The sequence below is a fragment of the Solenopsis invicta genome, chromosome 13 (genome assembly GCF_016802725.1).
Source record: "Solenopsis invicta isolate M01_SB chromosome 13, UNIL_Sinv_3.0, whole genome shotgun sequence".
NCBI classification, from domain to species: Eukaryota; Metazoa; Arthropoda; class Insecta; order Hymenoptera; family Formicidae; genus Solenopsis; species Solenopsis invicta.
The window spans coordinates 6,003,949-6,029,915 of record NC_052676.1 but is presented as its reverse complement, the minus strand read 5'-3'; the positions used below and the strand labels follow the sequence as shown (position 1 = coordinate 6,029,915).

At 34.9% G+C, this 25,967-nt stretch overlaps 1 protein-coding gene and 1 long non-coding RNA gene across 2 annotated transcripts in view; one reads left to right on the top strand and one right to left on the bottom strand.

Moving 5' to 3' along the window:
* The window catches only part of LOC105201370, a 151,909-nt gene that overhangs the window by 76,086 nt on the left and 49,856 nt on the right, over positions 1–25,967 (bottom strand). The gene's annotated exons all lie outside the window — the stretch shown is intronic.
* Positions 24,210–25,967, top strand: part of LOC105201369 (transcription factor Sox-19b) — a 35,466-nt gene continuing 33,708 nt past the window's right edge. The window contains exon 1 of the mRNA XM_011169359.3: positions 24,210–24,675. Within this exon, the coding sequence (XP_011167661.1) occupies positions 24,671–24,675 (5 nt within the window). The 5' untranslated portion in view covers positions 24,210–24,670. The remainder of the gene's footprint in view (positions 24,676–25,967) is intronic.

Below are 25,967 nucleotides of genomic sequence, written 5' to 3'. Positions count from 1 at the left end.
AGTAATATATTTTCTCTAACAATCATTACTCGAATTTTACATACATACGAGCAAGAAATTATATTTTTGCTTTTTTATAAAATAACGATAACCCTGCTCATACCTAATTTAATTTTTTAAAAATTTGATAATCTTAAATTTCAATAAAGTATATATATATATAATACTTTTATTTTAATATTATACTAGTCAAATACACATTGAAACTTACACAAAGTAATACATATTATACAATTCTTATTTATGATTTGAAAATATCACTTTCTATCCGATACTTTTTCGTCTCAATTCATGAAAATTATTATCTATTCAATAATAGGAACACATTTTCTTAAAAAAACTATATCAAATTTCTTTGTATATGTAAATTATATCTATATACGCTATGTAATCTCTTTCAATATTTAATATTTCGTAAACATGGATGTTCTCAAAACAAGTATGTTCTTTTTCTTCTTATACTTTGTCACATATTTTTAATAATTTGGTATATTGTGATCTTTGATTTTGTAACAACTCGTACGTTGTTAGTGTCGCAATTTCTCATCTTCTTTGTGTAATCTAAAAAACATTTTACTGTGACTATAACTCATTTTAATGCATTCTAAAAACAATAATTTCCATAATTTTTATATTTTACTCAAATTTGGACAAAAAATTTACATTAAATAAACAAAAATACATTTAAAATAACCGCAGATTACAATCACTTTTGCGATAACTTACTGACTATATCTTGTATTAGAAGTACATCCACTTTCTCAAAGAAAATTATAAAGTGCTATTACTTTGAAGCGATAAGTCAAGCATGAAATGATAACGTTAACGAACAATTACATCATAATTAGATTAATAAGATTTTCATGCTAAAAAGTTCCGGTATGTGCTTACGTCGTGCAACAATTTTAACAAAACGCGTAAAATGTTGGGAGCTGTCAATCCCCAGGCCCGGCATTGTTACAGAACAGGACGGCAGAAATATTTCATTGATATGTAAGCGTGGCGCTGAAGATATTCGCTATAAATATTCAAGCGAATTCCAATAATCGACAGCAATTCCCAGACGTATGTACGTCACATTCGCTCCAAACAGCGTTACAGTTTGCAACACACGAAACTGTCAATCAGGCAAAGCTCCCGCCTCGAAATGCGAAAAGTTTCTTAATATTCCCCCTCGCACTCCTCCCCTTATTCCTCCCTCGGAACAGGATTCGAACAGGAAGAATCTACACCGCCAAGAATTGCGATTGAAATAACATTCAATAAACGTATCGATGCACCGGGATCTGTGCTCGTACAGCTTAACTTCCAGGAGCGATCGAAAAAAAAAAGAAGAAGAAGGTATAGAAAAGAGCGGGCGGGGAGAGAGGGAAAGGGCAGATTCGTATACCGAGATTCGCCAATAGGAATTCCATACAATGCTAATTAAGGAAAGGGTTTATTCCCAGCCAAAGGGCACGAAAGGGAATTTGTAACACACGTGGATCACAATAAGAGCGTTTATGGGATACAATATCCTGCAACCCGTGGAAGGCTTCCTCGCGCGCTCCTTACCCCTTTTACCAGTGGCTTCTCCGCCCCTCGCGCGTCCTCGGAGTTATCCCGTTTCCTCGGGACAATGCAATTTCTTTTTTTTTTTATCGGCGTAGAGGAGCGTAACGGATCCCGGCGACAAAAAGAGAGAGAAACCGCTCTCGCACCTCAATCGATTTCCGCGACGATTATCAGAAAATATTATTTCTGCATAATCGATGGGAGGCCGTGGCACCTGGCGAATAAATTCGGAGACAACGGATTGTCATTGCCAAAGGCAGATCGCGTGGTGTCAAATTACGATTCCCGAAGATATCTGGGAACAACGATCGCGTCGCGTCAGCGTGAGAAAAGATATCTGACATGTCGCGGTTGTATTCGAAGTTGTTGAAATTTATATTCTTGCTTATATATGAAACAAATGAATTGTCGATTTAGAACTAATTTTTTTCTGTGTATAAGAGGAATCAATGTGGGAAAAATCCTTCTACGGGTTTTCAAGTCCAAAAAAAGAGAAGTTAATTATATCTCGAATCCATTTTGCGCAATCGTTCAAAACGCTTGTATTGAAACAACTGTCAAACAAAGAATTAATGATGGAATTAGTTAATTTGAAACTTCGTGTGGGTTATCGAAAGGAAGGAAACGATAAGATCACATAAAGAGTTGTTACTCATTTTCTCAATGAGTACCTAATCCAAGTTCCTCTTTAAACTACCCTTGTGTATGCGTTTTCGGTACATTACTATAATTCGGGTAAATTCATCCAATATTGTTCACGCAGGGAGAATGATCGCGACAAGCGTTTCTTCTTTCGCGGAGGACCAGCACGTCCGAGATTTCGATTTCTAAGAGAAACAGCACTAATATATTGTATACACCATCCGAGTGATTGTGTGCAAGCCAGCGAGAGCGAAGAAGAAGATTGTCTGTCGCATCGCGCGGCCTCCGTCGCGACGGAGATGGGGGAAGGGAGGAAAGCCACGAGAAATAAGGGTGTCGAAAGTCGCGGGGTGGCCCACCTCCTCTTCGTCGTCCTGCACGAATACAAGTGTCAGGAACACGTGTCACCGAAATGCTCGAGCGCTACTTTAAAGACGTCAAAATTGCTCTTCGATACACCCGTCTTATATAAGCTTGCGCGACGATAGCGAGGTTTAACTTACTAATCGCGCGATGATAATCCCTCCCGTTGAAGAAATAAATTAGACGCATCAATGTGTGAGCAATGCCACCTTTTTTATTCGCTGCTACAGACTTAAGTCCCGCTCTCGCTTAATACTCTTCGCTGAAGGGGTAATTCTTTCATCCCACTCGTTAATTTCGTGAATTCACTTATTACGTCTCCCACAAAAATCTTCGCGCCTAACGGAAAAAGAAGATCATTGTTCGTCGGTAAACACAGCCAAGTTTTCCTAACATTCGCGATTTTCTTCCCCTTCGATCGAGGCACGGAAGACAAAAAGGGACAGGAAGCACTGCGGATTTAAGTATCGGCGCAAACAACATTTTAATTTAAATCCCAGCGCGCGCCGCCATTGTGAAAATCGGCGCGCGGATATGTAAATAGACCATCTCGACCACATCGGATAATTATCCGTTTTTCCGGGCGAGATCTGTTTGTCGGGCACTTCTGCAACCCCAGCTCCCGTCCGCATTTTCCAATCCCCGCCCTCTCCATTCCATTTTATCGGGGCGGTGATCACTTTTATTCTGGATTGGTTCAGCGAGATTCCATGATAGCATTGATTAAGATATCCAACGACGACGTCGACATCGTCGCCGGCTGCTTTGATATCTTGATTTATTTTCCCTCGCGACGCCCCGCGTCGATTGTTCGGCGTCTTCTTCGCGGCTTCGACGCGAATTTGCATTCGAGATTGATGCGAAGCCAAGAAGACGACGGGGGCCAAGAAAAAGAAGACGACCCGCCACCCTCGAGAACGATGCTGACGTAAATCGGCTAAACTCGACGTTTAATTTACTCTCGACGAGAGTATATCGACGATTACTGCGCGCGGATTGAGAATCATCTTGAGTAAGGGGCGAAGGAGGAAGAGGAATATCCATCGCGAACAATGTGCGAATTTCTCGTCACCGAATAGGGCCGATCTCGTTCGCAATCATGGTACTTTCGGCGCAATCAAAGAAACACGAAGGATATTGCGTGAGGAATGTTTTAGAAAAATATACTGTGGTAAATACTATCAGTGTCGAGTAATCGTGTTTACCAGATTTGACTCAGCTGCTAAAAGAAAAATTGTTTAATTTAATTATTTCTCTGCTTAATACCCACTCTTCTCGCAAAAGTAACATGTAATTAAAAACGAATGTAACACGGGCATGATATTTTAACTTTCTCGTTACTTGTCAGTCTGCAATCAATTATCGTTATAAGTAATCTATCCTCCTTATTATATTTTAATTGATATTTATTGTAAAAAAACTGCCAATAATACGGTCATTTGATTGCTAAAAATGCAGACAAAAATATATTAAAATTGCCAATATTAGGAAGAGCGTTTTCAACAACGATTTTATTTAGCAAAAAATAAATTAATATATTCATTAAAATAATAAACTTTTTTTGTTAAACTGATAAGAAAGTAAAAAACAATTTAATAAATTAAAGATCTTAAATAAAAATGTCATCAATTAAATATATACTCAATCAAAGTTTCTTAATGTGTCAGTAATTCGGCCGAAGAGTTCGAATCAATTGATCAGTTTTTCGGTCGCTTACTTGTGTATTCGAATCATTTTTTATAGTTTATCTAACAATTTATTACAAATAATTAACATTACTATATCTTCGTAGTTCATTAACTAACTTATTGCTCTTTTTATAAAATAATATACAGTTGAGGTGCTATTTATTCACAAGTTGTAGTTATACTGAAATGACTTTTTCTCTGGGTGCATCTAACATACAGTAAAAGTTTTAAATCAATCTTAATCTAATTTGTACTTTTACACATGACCGTGTTTCTAATATCACATATTTTTATTTGCAATCTTACCAATTTCGGCAATTAAATTTTAAAAATCACTGGATTATTATTATCATTATTGTTATATTCAATTTTATAAATCTTATTGTTATAATTGTTTTTTTACTGTCATTGTTCTAGCGTGCAAAGCTCGCATATATAGACCGCATTTTGCAACCTTTACCACATGAACTTTTATCGCGGCAATCATTGCAATTCGGCGGTGAATCGTAAATTGGCAGTTCATCGTGCACGCGCGTATATATGTGGAAATGGCATTTTCGCTGCGAAATCAAAAACCGATTGAACGGATTCGCGGGTATTGCGAATCGTAAATCGATTAGCAAAAGGATCGGATGTAAAAGCAAATTGGGAAGCTTGTTTACTACGGTTCACCAAATCGGATATTTAGCGTGGGTGTAACGGTGTAATGGCGTGTAACGAAAACAGCAGCGGTATGCAGCGGTATGCACTGACAGATACAACATTTCGCACGCAATGCCGCGATTGCATAAACTGCACCACACAATGCAAAATCGCGGTGCACAATGCAAATATTTCGAAATATAAATTTTTTTAAACTCCGGACATTGAAATAAATGTTATTTTATTTTACTTCTGTAAACGGTCTATGGCATATCGACGCTTTCCAATATTAGCTACAATTTGGTAAAATGGTTTTATTAATCAATTAATATTTATATAATAACTATTGATATAATTCTCATGATTACTGCTGTAATAATTGATATAATAATTACTGATATAATTCTCTTATAATATTATTATACAGTAATAAAGTTATAAAAAAATAATAACAATAAAATTACAATTGATTACGATAAATATTAATTATATTTTTTATAGAAATCTATAGTATCGTTTCAAACTTACTTTTATACTTATTTTCGTATTTTTCTCTTTTCATATATTGCATAATTGAATATCAACTTGAAATTCGAGCCGTGATAAAACAAGATATGTGCTACACAATATGAATGACACGTACTACAAAATGTTCAGCCGAAATGCATTTGTAGTATGAACCGCCTGAATCGAAGGGATAAGTAGCTGTGCCACATCGAGGAGATAAATGGCTAGGTTTGTCCCTACGGGACAGGGATATTCTTTGGCTATTCTTTAAGCTATTCACTCCGAGATTTCCGTATTTTAGGTTTCTATTGTTATTCGTAGTGTCAATAACATATTATAAATCCATTCATAAGTTTCTATTCTTAAAGAATCATCTGGAAAAAATAACGCGTTGATTGTTATACCTGTGGAACAGTGTTTTCTTGGAAGTTAAAGAATTTCCCGCTTTCGACACCATATTTATACGCTTTTTTTAGATTTTCTTTGAAAAGGTATAAAAATTATGAGCTTAAAACTTGAAACATTTATTCCTTGATATTTGAAAGTATTTTACATTAAGAAACATATTTTTAACATAAAATAAGAAAAACTCTAAAGAAATAAATCAATATTATGAATAATTGCCATTTATTCATAATATATTGTTATTTTTAACAATTAGGGAAAAGTTGCGCACCATTAAAATTAAAAATTATAACAACCTACTACAATGTTTTTATCTTACGCCAATAACGAATTAATGTATTGTAAGTCTCTTTACACAAAGTATATTATTTATTAAAATTCCAAAAATAATTCACTTCTCCGCCACATCTTCAAGATACTTTTTTAAGTTTACTGACAATGTACTAAGTTAATCCTTAAAGTATCATTATAGATATTTCGATCAATTTCCATCCTTGCAAATTTCTCAAAATTTCCAAGATAAATTTAATACTAAATTTTAAATCACTATTAAATTTTTTACTGCATTTTTTTTAATAAAATGAAGTATAAACGTTTGTTTTAGAAATTTGTGAATATGTTCGTGAATTTTTGAAGATTGTTTTAATCATTTTAAATAGATGAAAAAATATAATAGAAAAAATTATTCAAGAAGATATTTGAGATCTTTTTCAAATCGTACCTTAAAAGTGTTAATATGGCTAAAATTAACTTTTCCTAACACAAAAATATTAAACGAAAAGCAAACGGGTTATACATTATATCTCAATTCTCATCCTACGTATAATGGTTAGCAAAGTGACGGTTGGCGGCGTCCACGATAGAACGAGCGTCTTTATCAAAATCCCAACGACATTATTGGCTCTGAAACCATTGAGGCGGGAGTTAACGAGTCAATCGCGATTCCTCCGACACCGCTGCAAAACACGCCTACCGATAAATAATGTTTTATTACTTAACGCATTACCAATCGCTCGCTCCTGCGGGCATATTAAATTAAATCGGCGATATCGAGAGTCGTTCTGATCGCCACGCCTCGCTTGCCGGCGATATTACCAGCTAAACACTGATTCACACGACGTCATTGCGTTATTCATCATTCACTTATTCTTATTCCTTTCTGAATAAAAACCTTCAAAAAAAAAAGGAGTTACAGTTTTATGTCAACTATTGTGTCTCGTACATAATTAAAATAATCAATTAACAATTTAATTCTGTTCGCGATTTACCAGCGACTCAAATTACATTAAGTTGATAGCGACGATAAGAATCGTACCAAAGAAACGTTTTAAAAAGGACTGTCATATAATCCAGAGCTTAATATGCGAATCGTAATTTCTGCCAGCTAATAAATCGACCAGTATCACGCCCAGATCGCTGATTCGAATGTTAATGCGAAGGGTGCGACCTAATATATAGTAGACGGCAATAATAAGCATCGCCGACGTGGGTTTCGATGTCAATGGCGCCGATTTTTCTCGCGAACGAGGAGCATTTGATTGTCAGCGGGTCGCTTTGAATTTCATAAGCTAATACGTTAATGTAACAGGCTGTTACGTCAACGGACTCTGGCGAATAAACATGGCTCCTTGCTTTCGAAAGGCATTCGTTTGAACCGTTAACCGTATTTCTAGAATTACGGTTGTTATTAGCAAAAGAGAATTGCAAGTTCCGTTATTTCTACCATAAAATTCGTAATTCTTTTTTATGACCTAGCTAAAATTATTGTAGTGAGATTCATTGTAAAAAAACAGATGTTCTTTGATTTTTAAATTACGAGAAACATAAAAAAAAGCTATTGTAAAATCGAAACAGGTTTACAGTATTTTCAATTACTCTTTTGTCTCGTAAGAAAAGATTTAGGCTGCGGTCCACCTGACGCTACAAATGCTTCGAAGCGTTTAATTGACCAATCGAAACAAAGAATTTTACGAACTGACTGATCAAAAAGAATACTTTGAAGCGTTCACAGCATCAAGTGGACCGTAGCCTCAATTTCGAAAGCTACAAAAAAAATAATGGAAAAGAGGAAGAGAGAGTCGATATTCTCAAAAATTGTTAGGGAAGAATAATAGATTGAGATGGCCCACGTTCCTGCAATGACAATACGATTAACATCGGGTTTTCCGATGGATGCGACGGAACGAGCAGGCTCCGTAGCAAAATCGGCGAGAAATTGGCGCGGCACGAGCGATTTGACACCGTCTATTCGGCCGATTGGCGCAGCGTATGCCATTTCGACGTCGCGCTCACGGGGAACCGGGGGTCCACTGTCATGCAAAACCACGACACGAATCTCGAATCCCGATACGATTGCCATTCGCACCGGCGCAGCGCGGCGCGGCGAGACATTCCTGAGGGGAGCGCCGTCATAAGGGAGCCGGATTCGAGAAATCGAATCGGGCCGAATCGATGTTTCCACCCGGCGCAATACGGCGATTCTGCCGTCAGTGCGGATGCAACGGCGATACTTTTTTTTCTCCTACATCTTTTTTTCTCTTTTCACCGTTTCGTTCTCGCATCTCCTCCCGCGCGACAACAATTACGATTTTCAAACGGTCCACTGAATTTCTGTCTCTTTGTCAAACTAAATCGGCGAGTTAAATCAGCGAAAAGTAATTAATCAGCTTAAGTTTCGGAAAAATTACAGATATGTTATTTTTCTTTGAAATAACTTTGTTGAATGGTAATATTCATAAAACGTTTAAGCAGAGATTACGTGCGATCTTATAAATCATAACAAATATACATCGCTTCAATTTAATAAATTTAATTTTACATCTCCAGCTAAATCGGAGTTTCTGAAATTCTTGATACATGGGATAAATTCAATCTTTCATTAAAATATAATTATTCATAACAATAAATGTATAGCTGTATCTCTAAATGCACTAAATATTCTTGCGTTTACGGAGAAAATTTGCAATTGTAGTAAAATTGTATTTGCTATTGCATACTTGTAGCATAGCTACAAAAGAAGGATGTTACGGAAATTTGTGCGAGCACAACCGATATTTTCGCTAATAAACGTAGCATTTTTATAAGATATTCCACATCTTTTTAATTACCATCAATATCTGTTACATATCGATTCATCTCACGAATAACTGCGGTGCCACGCGTTTCCCGGATTTAAATTCAATCTTCGATGTGTTTTGACGTCATTTAACTAACACCGCATCAGATTGCTCGCTTTAAAAACTGTAAGAAATAATGTTTCTTTTATTTTCTTCGACTAGGATAAAAATAAGTTTTTTTGCCATTCTCTAGTTGAAATAACTAATTTTAGAAATTATTTGTTAGTGGAGCAGAATCTATTTCGTTCAGAATCTATTACTAAAATGGAAGAAAAGTTTACTGAGTGTATTTGTCTTTAAAATTAAAATAATTTCTTGTTTAAGAAAAATCTTTCTGCTTCTTCAAAAATAAATGTATTTTTACACCAAAATAATTTGCAATTTTGACAAAAATTTGGATTTAGCAAATATCAACTAGTACTCTTAATTAATTTCTTCGCTGTTTACATAATAACTAATACATTTTACTACAGTAGCATAAAAAAAGTCATTACGTGACATTTAAGTGAAATTTAGAATAGAATAAATCCTAAAAATGTTGTTTCTCTGATTAATAATCATTTTAAAACAGATTTAAATGATAAGTTTTTTTTATTTTCTATTTATTTTTGCTTTTCAAGCCTTGCTAAACGTAAGCATATGTTAAAGTAAAAAATTCTGTTTATTTATCAATTTTCTATAAAAAAACTTATTTTTGTAAATGATTCAAATAAGGGTTTAATTTTCACTTGATTTATTTCAATACTCCCATAAATAGTTTCTAAAAAATAAAATTAATTCAGTGGGCTTTTTCGGTTCAGGTACGGCTCGTTATAAAAATTTCGTAACATTTTTCGAGAATATAAAGGCTCGGCCACTCTTTATTCTCTTTCCCCATGGGTCACTTTTGTATAAGATTAAAGGAGGTAGAAAGGTTTGCAACAGCGAGAAACTTTGATTCGTTACTAGAGGCATAAGAATTATATGAATATAAAATTCTTTCAATATTTGTACTATGTATTAACAATACAATAACTATTTTTAAGTTACAAAATGCTCCATCTAGCGGTGTAAATTTGATTTTGCATAATTGCATAATTCATTCCTACACATATAATTAACAAATCAAGTTTGATATATATGTTTCTATCAAAAATATGTTGATGTTACAATTAATTAATTATCAAGCAAACAATTTATTTAAAAAAATGACTAAAAACATACTTTGAATAGATTAAACCTAAGTTGCTAGTTTAAATACATAAACAATGCTAAGCAAAAAGCTACTTCTAAGAAAGATAATTTTTTTTAGCAACAAATTCTTTATAGTTTTCAGAATGTGAAGAGGACCTCTCCCTCTGTGGAGAGAAATCGTAGAGACAGAGACTTATTGGCATATCAAAATTATTAAATGGATTAGAAATTTAATTTCGTAATATTACATTTCTGATTTTACTTAACAGCTTTTAAAAGCCAGCAAACACGCAGCGTGCAGTTTGGGGAAAACTTATAAATGTATATAAATTTCTATCTAGGAAATTATTATTTGAACACTAAGATCTGCTTTTGACCAGTATGGCCATTCTCTTAAATTTAAATTTGTTTATACATTTCCCGGTCTTGGTAGGATATATCGGTCATATAACTTTTTTATTCAATACTTTTTCATTCATAGTAAAAGTATATACATATAATATGAGAGTGTCCCTAAGATGAATACAATCTGGCTCACTGAATGATCAACGGAGATTCCTTGTCACGAAGGGTGTGGAGAAACCGGCGCGGCGCCGTGCAGTCTGGACGACTGGAATATGCGTTTGAATTTTTCAAACCGTTACCTGCAGAGTGTCCTATGGAATTCTGAACTGGTAGCTCACCCTCAATGAAACCTAACACGTTCCACTCTTTTGCCCCGAGTGTAGAACGCCGCAGGTAGATTGATGGGAGTAGAAGAAAAGAAGAAAGAGATCTGTATATATGCCGTGACGTTCCACGAGCAGGTGTTAAGCCAAACCCACAATGAAAGTTGCTAACGCCCACTTACTAGTAGACACTTTAAAGAAAAAGCGCATGTTATTCATCAGCGACTAAAGAATGCCGTCCCCTTAAAAAAAAAATTGCATTAAAAAATCTGTATATAACATAATTAAAGTTTTTCAAATTTCTTCTAACTTAAAAATTATTTATCACATCTCACATTCCATTTGGCAATTCACTCGGCACTTTGTTACGCAATTTCATGTCTAAGCGCACGAATTTAGGACAATTTGGTTGGTCAATTTTGATTATTTCTTATGTAAAAGTTATTGCATTTAGGTGTATGCATATACATTATACAGGGTGTTACACTTTAGCTTTTACGTTCGAAATATCTTGAAAAATATGAAAGATATAAAAAAATTTATATGCAAGGGTGCAAAGGAGAACAAGTAATAAAATTAATTTTCGGAAAAACTCAATTTTTTTAAGATCACAGAAGATTAACGCTATTTTCTAAGTGGATTTATATATATTTTTTTTACATAATGTGATTATTGTGCATATGAAAACATTAGAGTTATCGAAAGATCAATAATTTACAAGATATTTTATACTTTATTCTGGCGTACGTCAACACAAAGTATAAAATATATCTCCGCATAAAATATAGAAATATTACAAGTACTATTGATTTTTCAACAACTATACCTGAATGCTTTTATCCACAGAATAATGAGATGAATCAATTGATGTAAAAAAAACACATTGTTGCTTTTAAAATATGTAGTTGCATATTGTAAATTGCACAATTTTTAAATTAAAATAGAACCTGTATATAAAGTATGTAAAAGTTCTGGCGGTTTATTTGAAAAACAATTTTCAGGTATGCTAGTTTCATTGTTCATGCATGCATCAGCTTTACACTAATTTTTATAATAAACAAAGCTATTGGTTGAGCTATAAAATAATCCTAAAGAAAAATATATCAATATTATATTAAGAGAGTAAAATTTTTCTACTTCTCTTTTTTTTATTAAAGAAAAGTCAATAGATCCATAGCGAAGCACGTTTTCTTAGGGAAATTTTTGAGAATCCATGAATTTGAATAATAACTAAAACTACACACACACACACACACACACACACATATACCCAGAAGATCAATTGTGTACCACATAAACTGAGTGAAAATTACAAAAGTGAGCAAATTCATTAGATTTTGACCAATAAAATTATAAATATTCTATTAAATTTATTCATTTTTGTAATTTTCATTAAGTTGTATAATACAATCGACTCCCAGAAATTCGCGTATCCCTGAACCTACACAAATTTCCAGCTTACTTTATTAGAGTTCATTGATCCATAGATTATCGTTCTCTTACGGTACTTTTATATACATATTTGCCAATCTCGAAATAAGAATAGTATCGACGCAAATCTATCGAGCGATCTGGTCCGACTTAAATCCCCCGGAAATAAACGGATTACTCTCTTCTCTCTCTCTTTCCAATCTGTCGCATCTGTCGAGATAATAAAAAAAAAGAAAAAGGTGAAAAAAACCATAGATGCGCTCGGGAAACGCCTCGTTCGGTCGTATTTATACTGCCGCGACAGTGGGCGGCTCTCGCATACTTGCAACAATGCGATCGGATTATCTACCATTCTATATAGGGATCGCTTATATCATATATACAGGGTGATACGTAACTATGCGCTTGTAAGTCGTTATAGGGAACAGATAGTAAAGAACGATTGTCGATATCCAAGCATTACAGCCTAAATCACATAAAATAAATGTGTGGTAACAAATCTGTAACGTAGATGATAAAAAGAGAAAGAAAAAAGAACGATAAAAGAGAGAAGGATAAGTCATACGTTTAAAAATTATTTTTATTAACTTTTATTGATTTAGAACGAGTAGAATTTTCGAATTCTTTTATTAATTTAAAAAAAGTATGCCGCGCGAAAAGGTAGGTACACTTTCGTTTCCAGAAAAAATTCATCTTAATTAATCAGCGACGCATCCATTGTAAATTTATTTCTGCTTCCGGTCCACCATATATGAGTCGTATGCGAATACGCTCAAGTTTAAATCGTCCACGAGGGCGAGCCCGCCCTACAAAGGGGAAGTTATTCTCTCGTAGATCTCGTATCTGTCTCGATTCTCGCGGAAAAGCGTGCAACGATCCGGCAAAGTCCTCCCTTTCGCTCTTTGTGGCTCTTTGTGGTTGCCGCCTAGATTTTGCCCCTGTGCACTCCTGGTAATCTTATTTACCAGGATCCACACGGAAATCCCGACGTATCCCACTCCATGGGAACGCTAATTTCATTGCACTGACAATCCGTGTAATTCTTTTTTGGGCCTCCAACTGCCAACGTTGTTCTCAAAGTACTTTGTAATACGGTTCAGATTTTTTTAATAATTTTATGACCGACTGACGTGTACTTTACTCCAGTACAATTTTATATCGGAGCTTAAATTCGGATATGATTTTCAGTGTTCGCAAATAATATGAAGAAAAAAGTTACTTCCAACTTGGGATTACATGCACAAGCCACAAATCAACATTAACAAACTGAAAAGTAAATGGTTTCTCTCTTTTAAGAACACACACACACACACACACATAAGCTGTTCTACTTCCAGATAAAGTCGCATTCTTTCTTGGCAAAATCAGCGAGTGATAATACCGATAGCCCTGCAACGGACGTCTCCTGTCACAATCGCTTTCTCGAGTAAATGCTCGAGAGCAGTCTGCTCGCCCCTCGCATCAGCGCGGCGCGGCGGCATCAAATTACGATAGCCGGACGACAGTCCCGTTTCTACGGATAAAGGCCAAGACAACGTATATCCACGCCCGGTCTTTTCCAATCCTCCTAATCTGGAAGATGGCCGGATAACGTCAGTCAATTGGCGATCGACTGACTCGAACTGACTCCCTTTCTTTCCTCCAGTCTCCTCGCTATTGTGAGAAAATGTATCAGACAATTGTGTAGCAGTCCGTCCATTGTGCCTTGCTAAATGATAGTCCTCGAGCCACATTCTGCGATAGCCCGGACTTTATTCGAAGGATGTTCTAGAGAATCCGGAAGAAATCTCTTCCGCGCGTTAGATAGTTGATATCTTTGACGCGCTTTAAGTAAAATATTTATTCAAACAACTTAATAATATATAAAAAGTACTTGAAAATAATAATTTCTACTTGCGTTTTGAGACCGTTTTAAAAATAGTTTAAATGTTTAAAATAATTTATGCAAATCTTCGTATTGCAAAAATTCATAATTTTATAAATAATCGCATAAATAAATTTCGTTAATTTACAAAGCAATTAATCTACATTTCAATGAAATTTTGCATAAATTATCTCGAATACTTAAAGCATTTAAACAAAAAATTAACGTGTTTGTCATTATTTCTCAAGTTAAAATTTTTATAATAAAATATAACATTATCAAACACATTTTCAACATAAAGGTAAAACGATCCATATCGGTCTCAATGGATCATACCGAATAACTTTTACACTAAAGTTTCTAAATCAAAAAACGAAAATTAAATAAACAAAAGATGGAATTTCCAAAAAATATAGCTTTCAAAGCAAAAAAAATAGAGTTTTAGAAACAAAAAGTAATGTTTCCAGAACAAAAACTGAAATTTTCAAAACAAAAAAATGGAGCTTCTACAAATTAAATTTTATTATTAAAATTATTTATTATTAAATTTTATTATTAAATTTATTTATTATTAAATTTTATTAATAATAAATTCTTTCAAGTGCAAAAAGAATTATGTTATAATTTTTAGTAAAGGCCCTTATTAGATTTCTGTTAAAAAATTTCCCACTTCTGGCGCACAATTCGAACAATTGTATTGCAAGTTATTGTAGAATCGAAGATGCTGCGTAATGCTCGTCGGTTCTCTTTTGAAGTAAACGGCGCACGTCAGTGCGGCTCGAGGTGTCATGACACCACGAGAGGCGAGCCGGAGGTCCGACACCGGAAAACGCGAGGATTTATCTGCGCGAATGCGCCGGCTTCTCGCGATTTATTTGCCCGGGCTAAAAGCTTAGAGAGTCCTGCCGCCTATTGCACGCTGGGAATGCCAACGGTCGGTGTATTCCTGCATTCGCGTTCCCGCATTCTCATCTATCAATTCCACGAACGAGTCCGGTCTTCCGATGGTGGACGTGAATGTCGAAGATATCGCGTCGATGCGTCGCGCCGCTCGTTTCGCCGTCCCGTTTTTTGTGTTGCCCCAAATTACGCCACGAAAACAATTTAAAAATAAGCGCAATCCTCGCACATCCGGCTGTCCCACGGCAAGCTCCTCATAGTTTCTCAAAATTTTCGGAAGTCCACGGGACTTCTCCCATGAAGGTCTCCTCTCGCGGTGCCGTAGCGACAAACAAAAGCCTGTCAAAGAGGATCGCCCGGTTCTCCCCCGAAACATCCTGACAGTTACGTGGGATCTCTCACGCACGACTGCGCGTTAAAGGAGGCATTATCCTCGCAGGTGTATCCTCGTGCATTCTCCGACGGGCGGACACGCGCGAATCGAGAAAGAATAAATCCCGGATAAGCCGAATTCGGGACTCACGCGGGATCAAGATCCCCTCGTTCCTTACCTTATCGGACGGCTATCGGTCGCCGACACCGTATATACGTACGTACACCCCATACACGCGTGTCCCTCTGACGCAGAGGTCCGGCGCAAGGGTCCGTTTCAATTCCTCCGCGAAATTAAGCCTATTTCCGCCGGAAGCCTCTTTTACAGAATACCCGATCTCTCTCGTCCATTCGACGCTTATTCATTCGTGCAATTTTTTTCTGTGAGCCACCCGCCTGAATTCGAACGATTTCAGACACGGGACACGAGTTATGTTTGACTATTACACCTAACGCCGCGTCTTCTTACATAAATATTTCTCGTGATCGATCAGATAATTTGTACTCTCAAACTCGCCCAAAATATATAATTGAATGGAGTATTTCTTCCGTGCAACGCCAATTAAATGACTTTTCACGGAATACGCAAACAAAGGGAGCACTTTCTTCCGTTGCGGCGATTCACTTTATGACCAGAGGTCCTTGTTTAGCCGCGGCACAATTTAACGAATAATCGTACGGAGCAGGACCCTTTTGTAGGTGCAAATTCGCATGTAAGTAGGTGGTAGGACGGATCCTGTCCCCATCCCTGGGACGCTTTTAAAGGGCTTACCGCGAAGCATTAGCCGAGCATTAGTCCCCCGCCATTCCTCTCTAATCCCTGTTCAGTTTTGTTCCATCGCGGTACCTACACGTCGCCGGTTCCGGGATTTGTCGCTCCACTGTTATTAATTATTTGCGGCTGGCTCGATCGGGACACAAATCGTGGACACCTGTAGGCCACAAACTGATGCACGGCTCGCTGCATCGCTCATACAGCTGCAGCAACAATGGCGTCGGTTTGTACACTGCGCTAGCTGTCACGCGTGAATACACATAATTCGCAGACTGTTAAATTGAAACAGTTTTCTCGAATAAGCAACGTAATGAAATAAATTAGCGAAGATTTACCTTGAAATTGGAGAAAATAAAACCGGTTAAATATAACTCAAATTCGACATGTCACAAAATCAATACATTAAATTGTATATATCGAAATTTGAAGATATATATGTATTTTCAATATTATACCGTAATATATAGAAGATATATATGTATTTTCAATATTATACCGTAATACCAGTTGATAAACAAGTTTACATTGTCCGTTCTGTAGTGTAGCAGCGCGTACAGTATATAATTTTCTAATAATATCATTTTTATTATTACAAGAAATAAATAATTTGTATCGCAATTAATGTCATAAGAATATATCAGATGAGAGACCTTGCTTGAGCAGACCACCGTTGCACCAATTAAACCTTTTCGCTAGGTAACCCATGTCCAATTGATTTTTATTCGTGAAAGTTTCTCAAAATCTCAGAGTTCCTTACTCCTATCCCCTCGTAAAAAATGTTTGCAGAGAAGACTTCTATGCGATAATATTCTAAGCGGTGACTGAGGCCATCGATTTCCTTGCGAAGTATCAAATCGACTTCAATGTCGAATACTAGTGACCCACAATTTTACACAACGTTGCTTTTTTGTGAAAAGGGAAAATTGTGTAAAAATTATTATATTTTACTTTTATTCAAAATTGTCTTTTATTTAAAAAGCTCTAAGTTCAACTTGAGAATTAGTAATATCAATATTAAATTAAAAATCAATTTATTAACAAGTGATGCTAACGAGCATCTAAATGTGAAAATTCTCCCCCTCCCCACCCTAAAAAGGTGTAAAAAAATTCTTTGCAAAAAATAATATCTCAGTCTGGGGTCGAACCTGAGATCTCTCGACTTTCCGGGGTGTCTTAGCCAAATCGACTAACAGTAAGTCGACTTGGCTAAGACACTCGCGCCGGAAAGTCGAGAGAGTTCGAACCCTGACTGAGGTGTTGCTTTCCGCAACGAATTCTTCCGCAACGAATTCTTTACAGTTTTTTAATAAAAATATAAAAACCAAAAATATCAGATTTAAAAATCAGTAAATTTTTAATAAAACTGAAATAAAAAATGACGAAACAGATGGGCAAAGACGTGAAAGATGCGGCCAAACTTGAAAGATACAATTAAGACAAATGATAAACTAACAGTTACATTATTTTCAAAGAATATAACGTAACTGTTAGTTTTATTTCTCTTTTCACAACGATCCGACGGTTCTACTTGTTTGACAATCCAATTGTCCGCTTCTGCTCATCTTTTCGGCAAATATTTCATTACGCGTTATCACCTTCACTCGAGCAAGATACCGACGGGGATTTGTTCTCGGGGAACCACAGGCGTCATTCTAATCGGGAGAAATTATCGCCTGTCACGGCGTATCCTTCTCGCGCAGCCGAGATTTACACTCTGGGCGTTATTCAGAGAAGGATTCGCCCCGAGTGTAAATCTCGGCTAGGGTGAAGAACCCTCTGCCCCCGTCGAACGTCGGGGACCCTTCAAACGGCCTCGAGGGTGGCGCGCTTTGGCCCCTCCCGAAACAAAACATATTGTCCGAATTTAATTGTGGACGGGGTGCATTAGATATTCATACGCTGCGTGTTCGGCGACGCGTGCGACAATGTGCGCGCGGTCGGGGTACGAAGCGCGCGCGTGTCCTGGTCGCGCCGAGGGAATAAATCTCCTACGGGATAAACAGCTCGCGCACCCTTCGTATCCTTCTGGACTTCGAGCGACACTTCCGGTTAATTAGTTTAGAAGACAACGCGCGCGCGCGCTCGAGGCAAAGTGTAATGTGATCTTATACATACATTAATTAGGATAATCAAAAATAACGCTAGTCTAAAAAGAATTAAAATTTTAAAGGCAATTATAACAATTATATGTTTCAATCGTAAATATTCTTAAAAGTTATATAATTAGGTATACAGTTTGTTACGCAAGAGTATCGGCTAACTGCTTCAAGAGAAAACTACTACGCGGCTTTACTACTGTAGTATTTATTGAAGGGTAGGGGAGATTACTAGGCTTTGTGCTATACATGAAGTAAAAAGGGAGAAGACTCGACTTGATAGTGCGCAAACCGAAAAAGCGTTCCCGATTTGTGACTCCCAACTGAGAGGCAATCCGTTGAATACTCAATAGCTTTTTTCTAACCTGTGGACGCCATTTGCAATTAACCTTATCTGGTCAGTTCGACTTTAGCTGAACTTATTTATGGTTTCACGCATTTATATCGCAAAATCACGGCATGTTGAATATATAGATGTACCATCAAAAAAGAGAAAAATATAGAGAAAAAAAGTTTTTTTAAAGCTCACACAGAAAAAATGTTCAATAATTGTCATAATAGTAAAATTGTGCCTGTAAAAAGCATTACAGAATTTAGTTAAAAAAGTCGCACCTGTGAGTTGCACTTTCAGAAAGATGACATTTTCTGAAAAGATGTTTTTCACGTGACAAATGATGCAATTATTACGATGCCACGAAAGAGATCCAAGTTAGTGACGCTTATGTACAGCTAACCTCATGACGCTTTAAAAATGACGTATTTCCATAGATCAGAAAAAGCTATTTCTTTCAGCGGTCTGCCTCTCAATTGAGGGTCACAAATCGGGATCACTTTTGTTTGACGGAATTGAGTCTCCTCCCCTCTTCATGGTGCTAAAGACATCCAACGTTACTTTCTATTGTGACATTGTGATGTTTAAAATGAATGCGCCGTATGCTGAACGTTTTGTTTAGAATAAGCCTAGGAGGAATCGGCCTGCAGTCGTTTGATGCGAATCCAATTGAAAATTTATGGTCCATCAGTAAAAACAAGCATGTATTCATTGTAATCTTTAAAGCGCCGCAGTTGCCATTATAGTGGCCAGCAAAAAACTCAGAAACTTTACGCAATATGTAGATTCTACATATGCATAAATTTTAAGTTAAAAAAATTCAAAATTTGAAATTAAAAATGCCGACCCTTTAAAAATTAAAGCAGTTATGTCTGAGCCATCTGGCGGTCAACAATATGCAAAACAATTAGAAAAATCCGAAAAATCTTATAGAAATTTTTAAAACGGTATCAACAAATTCTCGACGATAAAATGGAGACTGGATGATTCACTAATAAATGCGTAATAATATTTTCAGTGCATTTTAAATCAATCTCTATAAATTTCTTAAAAAATAATTTTTTTTTACATATGCAGATGCAACTATTCTGACGCACTTGTGTGACAAACTGTATGAAAGGAGTATATAAAATAACGTGATGTGATCTTATATACATTAATTAAAATAACAAAAAAAACGAACAATTATTTTATATATAAAATAATTATTAATAATAATAATAAGTAATAATAGTAATATATATATATATATATATTACTATTATTTTTTATTATTATTAATAATTATTTACATATATATATATATGTCTAAAAATTATGTGACATTAAATTGTTTAAGCTGTAAATTCAATTTGTAGACAATGTGTACGTCGTGAGAACGAATTGTTATTACATCCTATCAGATTCGCGTATTATACGACGAAAAAAAAAATGGAAAGAAAGCATGGAGCTGGCAAATTGACCACATTTTAGTGACAAGGCGATATCCAAACTCGATCATCCCCTTCGACGAAGTGCCCTTATTGGCACTTGGAAATAAACAAGAGACGATCAATGGGCCATAAAGGATGAAATCGCGCGCGAGTGTCCACATGAAAAATATTGCTCCATAAATATGCTCGCAATCGACGCCATTTCACACAATGCCATTATTATGCCTTTGCCATTTCGCAGGACGATCAATTCGGAATTGTATTTTTATACTCTTAAAGATAACAAATCACGAATGATAAATTGGCACAATTATAATGTAAATAACGGATCATTTGGCATGTTAATGTGATATTCAAAATTTAATAAAATTAAAGAAAATAGAATTTGAATCGTATTATATTCCTAAACATTCTCGAAAAGAAATACGATATAATTTTAATTTATCTTTGATAAAGACAAAAGCAAATAAATTGCCCTAAAACTTTTCTTTTGCCTTAAAATTTTTTAAACTCAAAGCTCCCCTGAATTTTTTATCTTTATTTATTTTTGAATCTCTAAATGTAAAACATATAAAGTTAATTTTAAAATCCCTTTTTCTTTTTTCTTTTTAAAATAAAATAATATTTAACAAATAATTGACGAGCCTTAACGATTACAGATAGCTAGATTTTAGTATTATAACATAATGTTTCTTGTGTGATGTTACATAGAATTTCTGATTCTTTCAAATTGTGCGTCGTTAATTATCGATTTCAAACATAGATTAAATAGTATCAGAAAAGTAATATCACAGAATTAAAATGACAATCAATTTAATATTACTAATGCTATAGCTCTCTAAGATTTCTTCATCAAGGAAAAAGTGAAAAATTTATTGCGAAACTTGTTACCTTAGCCAAGATTTGAATCTGGATCCGTCTACAATCCGTATCTATTGTTGAATATCTATTGTTAGACGTAACAAAAAGAAAAGAAAAGAGCAAAAAGAATAGACAAGAGACCTAAAAAGAATTAATAGATCACACAAGAATTTAACATTAGGCTCATCAATCATTTGTGTTTATGATATATCGGTCGTCGTACTTTATCATTATAAATAATTTTATTAAGTTTCGAGATCTTCTAATAATGCAATCAAACATTTCTTATATAATTATGCAAGAATGGGAAGTAACTCGTTACTTGTAACAAAGTTACAGTTAAAATTACTTTTTTTAGAGTTATTATAACTCAACTTCCTTACTTTTTTCCATCTGCAACTACAACTTAACTTAGTAACGTTACATTTCTCTAATAACTAGCAACCAAGTTAATAGTTTACTTTTATACATTTCAAATTAATTTAATTTAATCTGATTGGTGATATCTAAAGCTACAAACAAATCATAATCAACCGCTACTTAACCGCTTATTGTTAGTGAGACTACAAGTGTAGTATACAGCTGTACGTTAAATGCCATGTGTTAAATGCACCCTCTGTGTAAAATTGCCATTGGTCGCTGTTATTCATCAAGAGAAGTCACATTCATGTGCATTCAGCATTTTGTTGATTAGCACACTTACAGGTCCTAATTAAAGTTGCCTTACATAGGGGACTTTCCAGCAAGTGACACAAATCGACATAAGACTCGACAAAGCAATGGGTGCTTTCCATTCAGTGACATAAGTCGACACGAGCATCGTTCTATCTTTGTTACTCATTGAATATAAAAAAAAGACAGAATGTTAACTCCTGTTTCTTGCTAAAGAGCTCCTATAATATAGTAACTATCAATAAACAGCGTCTCTAAATATGAGAACATGTTTCAATGCAAACAAAATAATTTAGTAATGTTAAAAATATAGACATTTAACATTTAAAATAAAAATGCATTGAAATATTGTTATGAAGTAATCGCAGAGCGAATTTTCTTGATTACGAATGTTCTCGTCTGTCAAACGGTCGCCATTAGATTTAATGTCGAGCTGTCAATCCGTACGGATCCATACATGCTCTGACACATGCTCCGTTATCCTCACGTTTGTAACAATTTATAAACATTAAAAAAAGTTCCTTAATTTTACAAGTAACCAAATTTTATTTTTCTCCTTGCGGGAGAACGCGGGTGTTTGAGTGAAATCTCGATCCGCGGGGACAACAATATTGCAGAAAATTAACAGAAAAGTAGCTGAAAAATAACTGCTCGTTACTTTTTGAATAACCGTAACAGTAATGAATTACTTTTCAAAGTCAGTACCTCGTAACGGTAACCAGTTACTTTTTGAAAGAAAAGAACTGTGACTGTAACTAATTAGTTTTACAAAATAATTTTCTCAACCCTGTAGTTATGTTGCAACGATAATAACGTTTGTCACGTTAGAAACGGAAAATATTACCAACAATTGTTTTACGAAACATTGTCAAGAGCTAAAACAAGCTATTTTGTAAACTACTCCGAAAACTATGCGGCCAATTAATTTTAAACTTGGCACAATAATTATACACGCTTTATCTGTAATTAAAAATTTTTGCAAATAAAAATAATAAATTTGTAGTAGTCAGAAAAATTCGTGTTCCAGCGCGCATTGTTTCACACAATTTCGCTAAAATCTAAAAATATACTCAGGGATCTGAAATAAAAGAAGTAAATAATATTATTAACTTAATAACATTAATGTTATTAGTATCAATATTATTAACATCTACAAATGTTAAATTATTATCTGCCTCTCGTTAATCATCGCCGATGTCTCGGCAGCCTTTGAATGCACCAGCTTATGTATATTACTTGTATACTCACTCACAAAATAAACTATTACGTTTAAAAGTGTAACACTTTATTACACTTTAATATATAATATATACTGTAATATTTATACAATTGAAGTCAATATAATATTTCTACGCTATAATATATAATAATTATTCATATACGGGGAACAACGATGAACACATTTCCGTTCGATCATAACAATATATTATTATATATACAGTTTGAAATAAATCGCTCACATAATTCATAAAAAAAATCACACAAAAATAACCTTTTTGTTTCTAAAATCTTTTGACATAGCGCTCCTCAAAACAATTACAACTTCAGAAGCACTAGAAGTAGACTTCTTTCAATTTCCTTTTCAATTTTTTCCACTCTGAAAACATGTAACTGAAGCCGCACAAAGAACATCCCATTGTTGGGCACAAAGGGTTAACTTAATCACGAAAAATACACTGCTTTAGCTTCCCTATCATGAAAATTCTTTTTACGAAATTTCTCAAGAAAGAGCAAATAATGAGAGAAAGCTACCGTTTCCTTTGTACATGCAATACAATGTAAAGAATAAATTACGAATACAGAATTGACGAAAGAAGGAAAATGAAGAAGCAAGGAAAGAGGCAAAAAAGAAGAAAACAGTACAAAAGGAGGAAAATACAGAGAAGAAAAATATAATAGAGAAGGTTAGTATCGAAAGAAAGTCGCTTTCTTATATCAATTCTTGCGTTTGCATTCAAACCCGATACTTTCGCGCCATTTTTCGCTCGGTCCACCTTATTTATGAACTTCCCTATCTTTCACTTTTCACGAACTGAGTTTGTCTAAGATAAAAATAGGGAGGACATTCTTGAGAGTTACAAATTCTTCTCTCTTTTTCTTCTACTCGTCCTCCTATTGTCCCTATTTTGTTTCGGAGGCTCCACTTTGACTGAAACATAATCGTAAATAATTTGGATATAAAGAAGCCTTTAGAGAATGCACAGACAAAATATAAGTCTACTATGAATATTTACGCCTACTAAATAGTAAAAAAAATACTAATTTCTTATGAGATAGCATCAATAATAGCGTTGGCATTAGGAGCAAAATATTTCAGGCTTTCACTTTTAAATCCGCGGTTTTTTTTTATATTTTTGCAAAAGTCATATATTACGAATTATTTTGAAACATTGAAATGATAGTCGTTTAGTAAGGGATCGTTTCGATGTCGAAAGGAAACTTTTTGTAATCGCGGGAATCAAGTAAGATCGAAGAAGGAAGGTAGGTACAACGAAAACCGAGGAAGAGGGACCGAATAATGTAAGTTAGAGGTATATCGACCTTTGCTATCTAATATAGGACCAGCCGCCAATCAGAAAGCTTATGCGCTACCGCGACACAACAAGACCAGCCCCCAACGAAATGATTGGTACAGTAAGTACGCCAAGGTGGGGGACATCAGGTTCTCGTCCACCGCGCATCGGGTGGGGGGAACAGGGCTATCCTCTGCGGTGTCTAGAAACTCGAGACCATTCCGGTTGATCCCGGTCCGACGGCACATTCAAAGCCGCACTTTCACGCCATCGTCCGCGAAGTGAGATCGAACGTGCAATTCTTTTCACCACGCGTTCGCGGCTCCGTTGAAGAATCGGCTAAAGTATCGAAACGCGTCTTGTGATTTTCAAAGCGTCAAACAAAGATGAACATCAGTGCGGGCGCAACAGCGCGCGACAATGTATGAGGAGGAGTCTGACAAGAGAACTCGAATCCGGAGTGACGTGACAGTGGTAGGAGGACCCTGGTCTCACATTATGTGCATGACGAATTGAGTAGTGCAGTGACCGACCTTACGATATTGTCGCGTTTCTTTTAGTGATCGCTACTTGTGAGACGTTGAACACGACTTTGTGAGACGAGAGTCTCAACCACGGCAGCAAAATTGAGCTGGACTTGCACTCACGAGCCGCCGGCCACTTTATGAGGTGAGTCCGCGGATCACGAAGAAGCGAGTTTATTTGGGATTGCATTCGAGAAGCTTAAAAACATCAAGCCTAAAGCTACGTTCCGTTTCACGCATGATGAGCATGATGTATTATTTCATCCTTGTTTAAGATTTGAGGAATTACAAAGATAAAATAATGTGCCATGCGGATTATGCATGAAACGGAACGTAGCCTAAGCAATACGAACACGGTACACACGTCTCACATAAAGTTTTGCCTGTCAAAACATCAAAATTTCATTTAATAGATTAACGATTTTTTTATAATGAAGATTATTAATATCACACATTCGAAATTGCGTTTTCATTTAAAAAAAAACCCTATGTCGTAATCTTATATGTTAATTTGTACATGTGTTTCATTAAAAAAATAAATAAATATTAACTCCATCTTTATAATTTCAAAATATTGAATAGAATCTTTCTAGATATTTTTTTAAAATGTAAAGAACACATTTATTTAAAAGACCATTATTTTTTGTAAAGAATTACAATTTTATCTAAAATTCTATCTTGATTAAACAAAATGTAAAATAAATTGTATTACATTTATAATACACACAATAAAAATATAATATTCGCTTAGCTACATAATCAAATAGTAAAAACAATCAAATGCCTTTAAGTATTTAAAAATGTAAAATCTTAAATTCAAATATTTGCTTATATATCATATCACTGATAACTTTCTAAAATTAAGCTAACAGTTTAATCTAAATTTATGAAAAAATAAAATAAAATAAAATAAAATCGTCGAAAAATGTAAAAAAAATTAGGGGTGCACAATGTAATTAATTTTAAAGCTAATAATAAAATAATTTTAATATATAAAAAACTACTGTAAAATTATTAAACACTTGATTGCTGAATTGTGTCTTTTAATAAAAATGTTTACTAAATCTTTACTAAAATAATCATTGTAAAGAAAGCTCTTAAATAAAAAAAACTGCTTATTAAAATGGAGTAAATCCCATTTGTAATACAGAATTAATACAGAATATTTTTAAACATGTTTTATAGTGTTGACAACATTAATTCAAAAACATCAAGATAATGTGAAAGAAATAAATATCAGTGAAACATCAAGAGTTGTATTATTTTTAAAACTCATTAATATTAACAATATTAAAACTTATTACATCACATAAATCATTGAAGTCCAGTTTTTCAAGGCTCCAATATATTTGCGTAGATTAGAACTTCAAATAACTAAATAATTTATTAATTTGTCAAGTTTAAGAAAACATTTAGTCTTACATTTTTTGTAACATA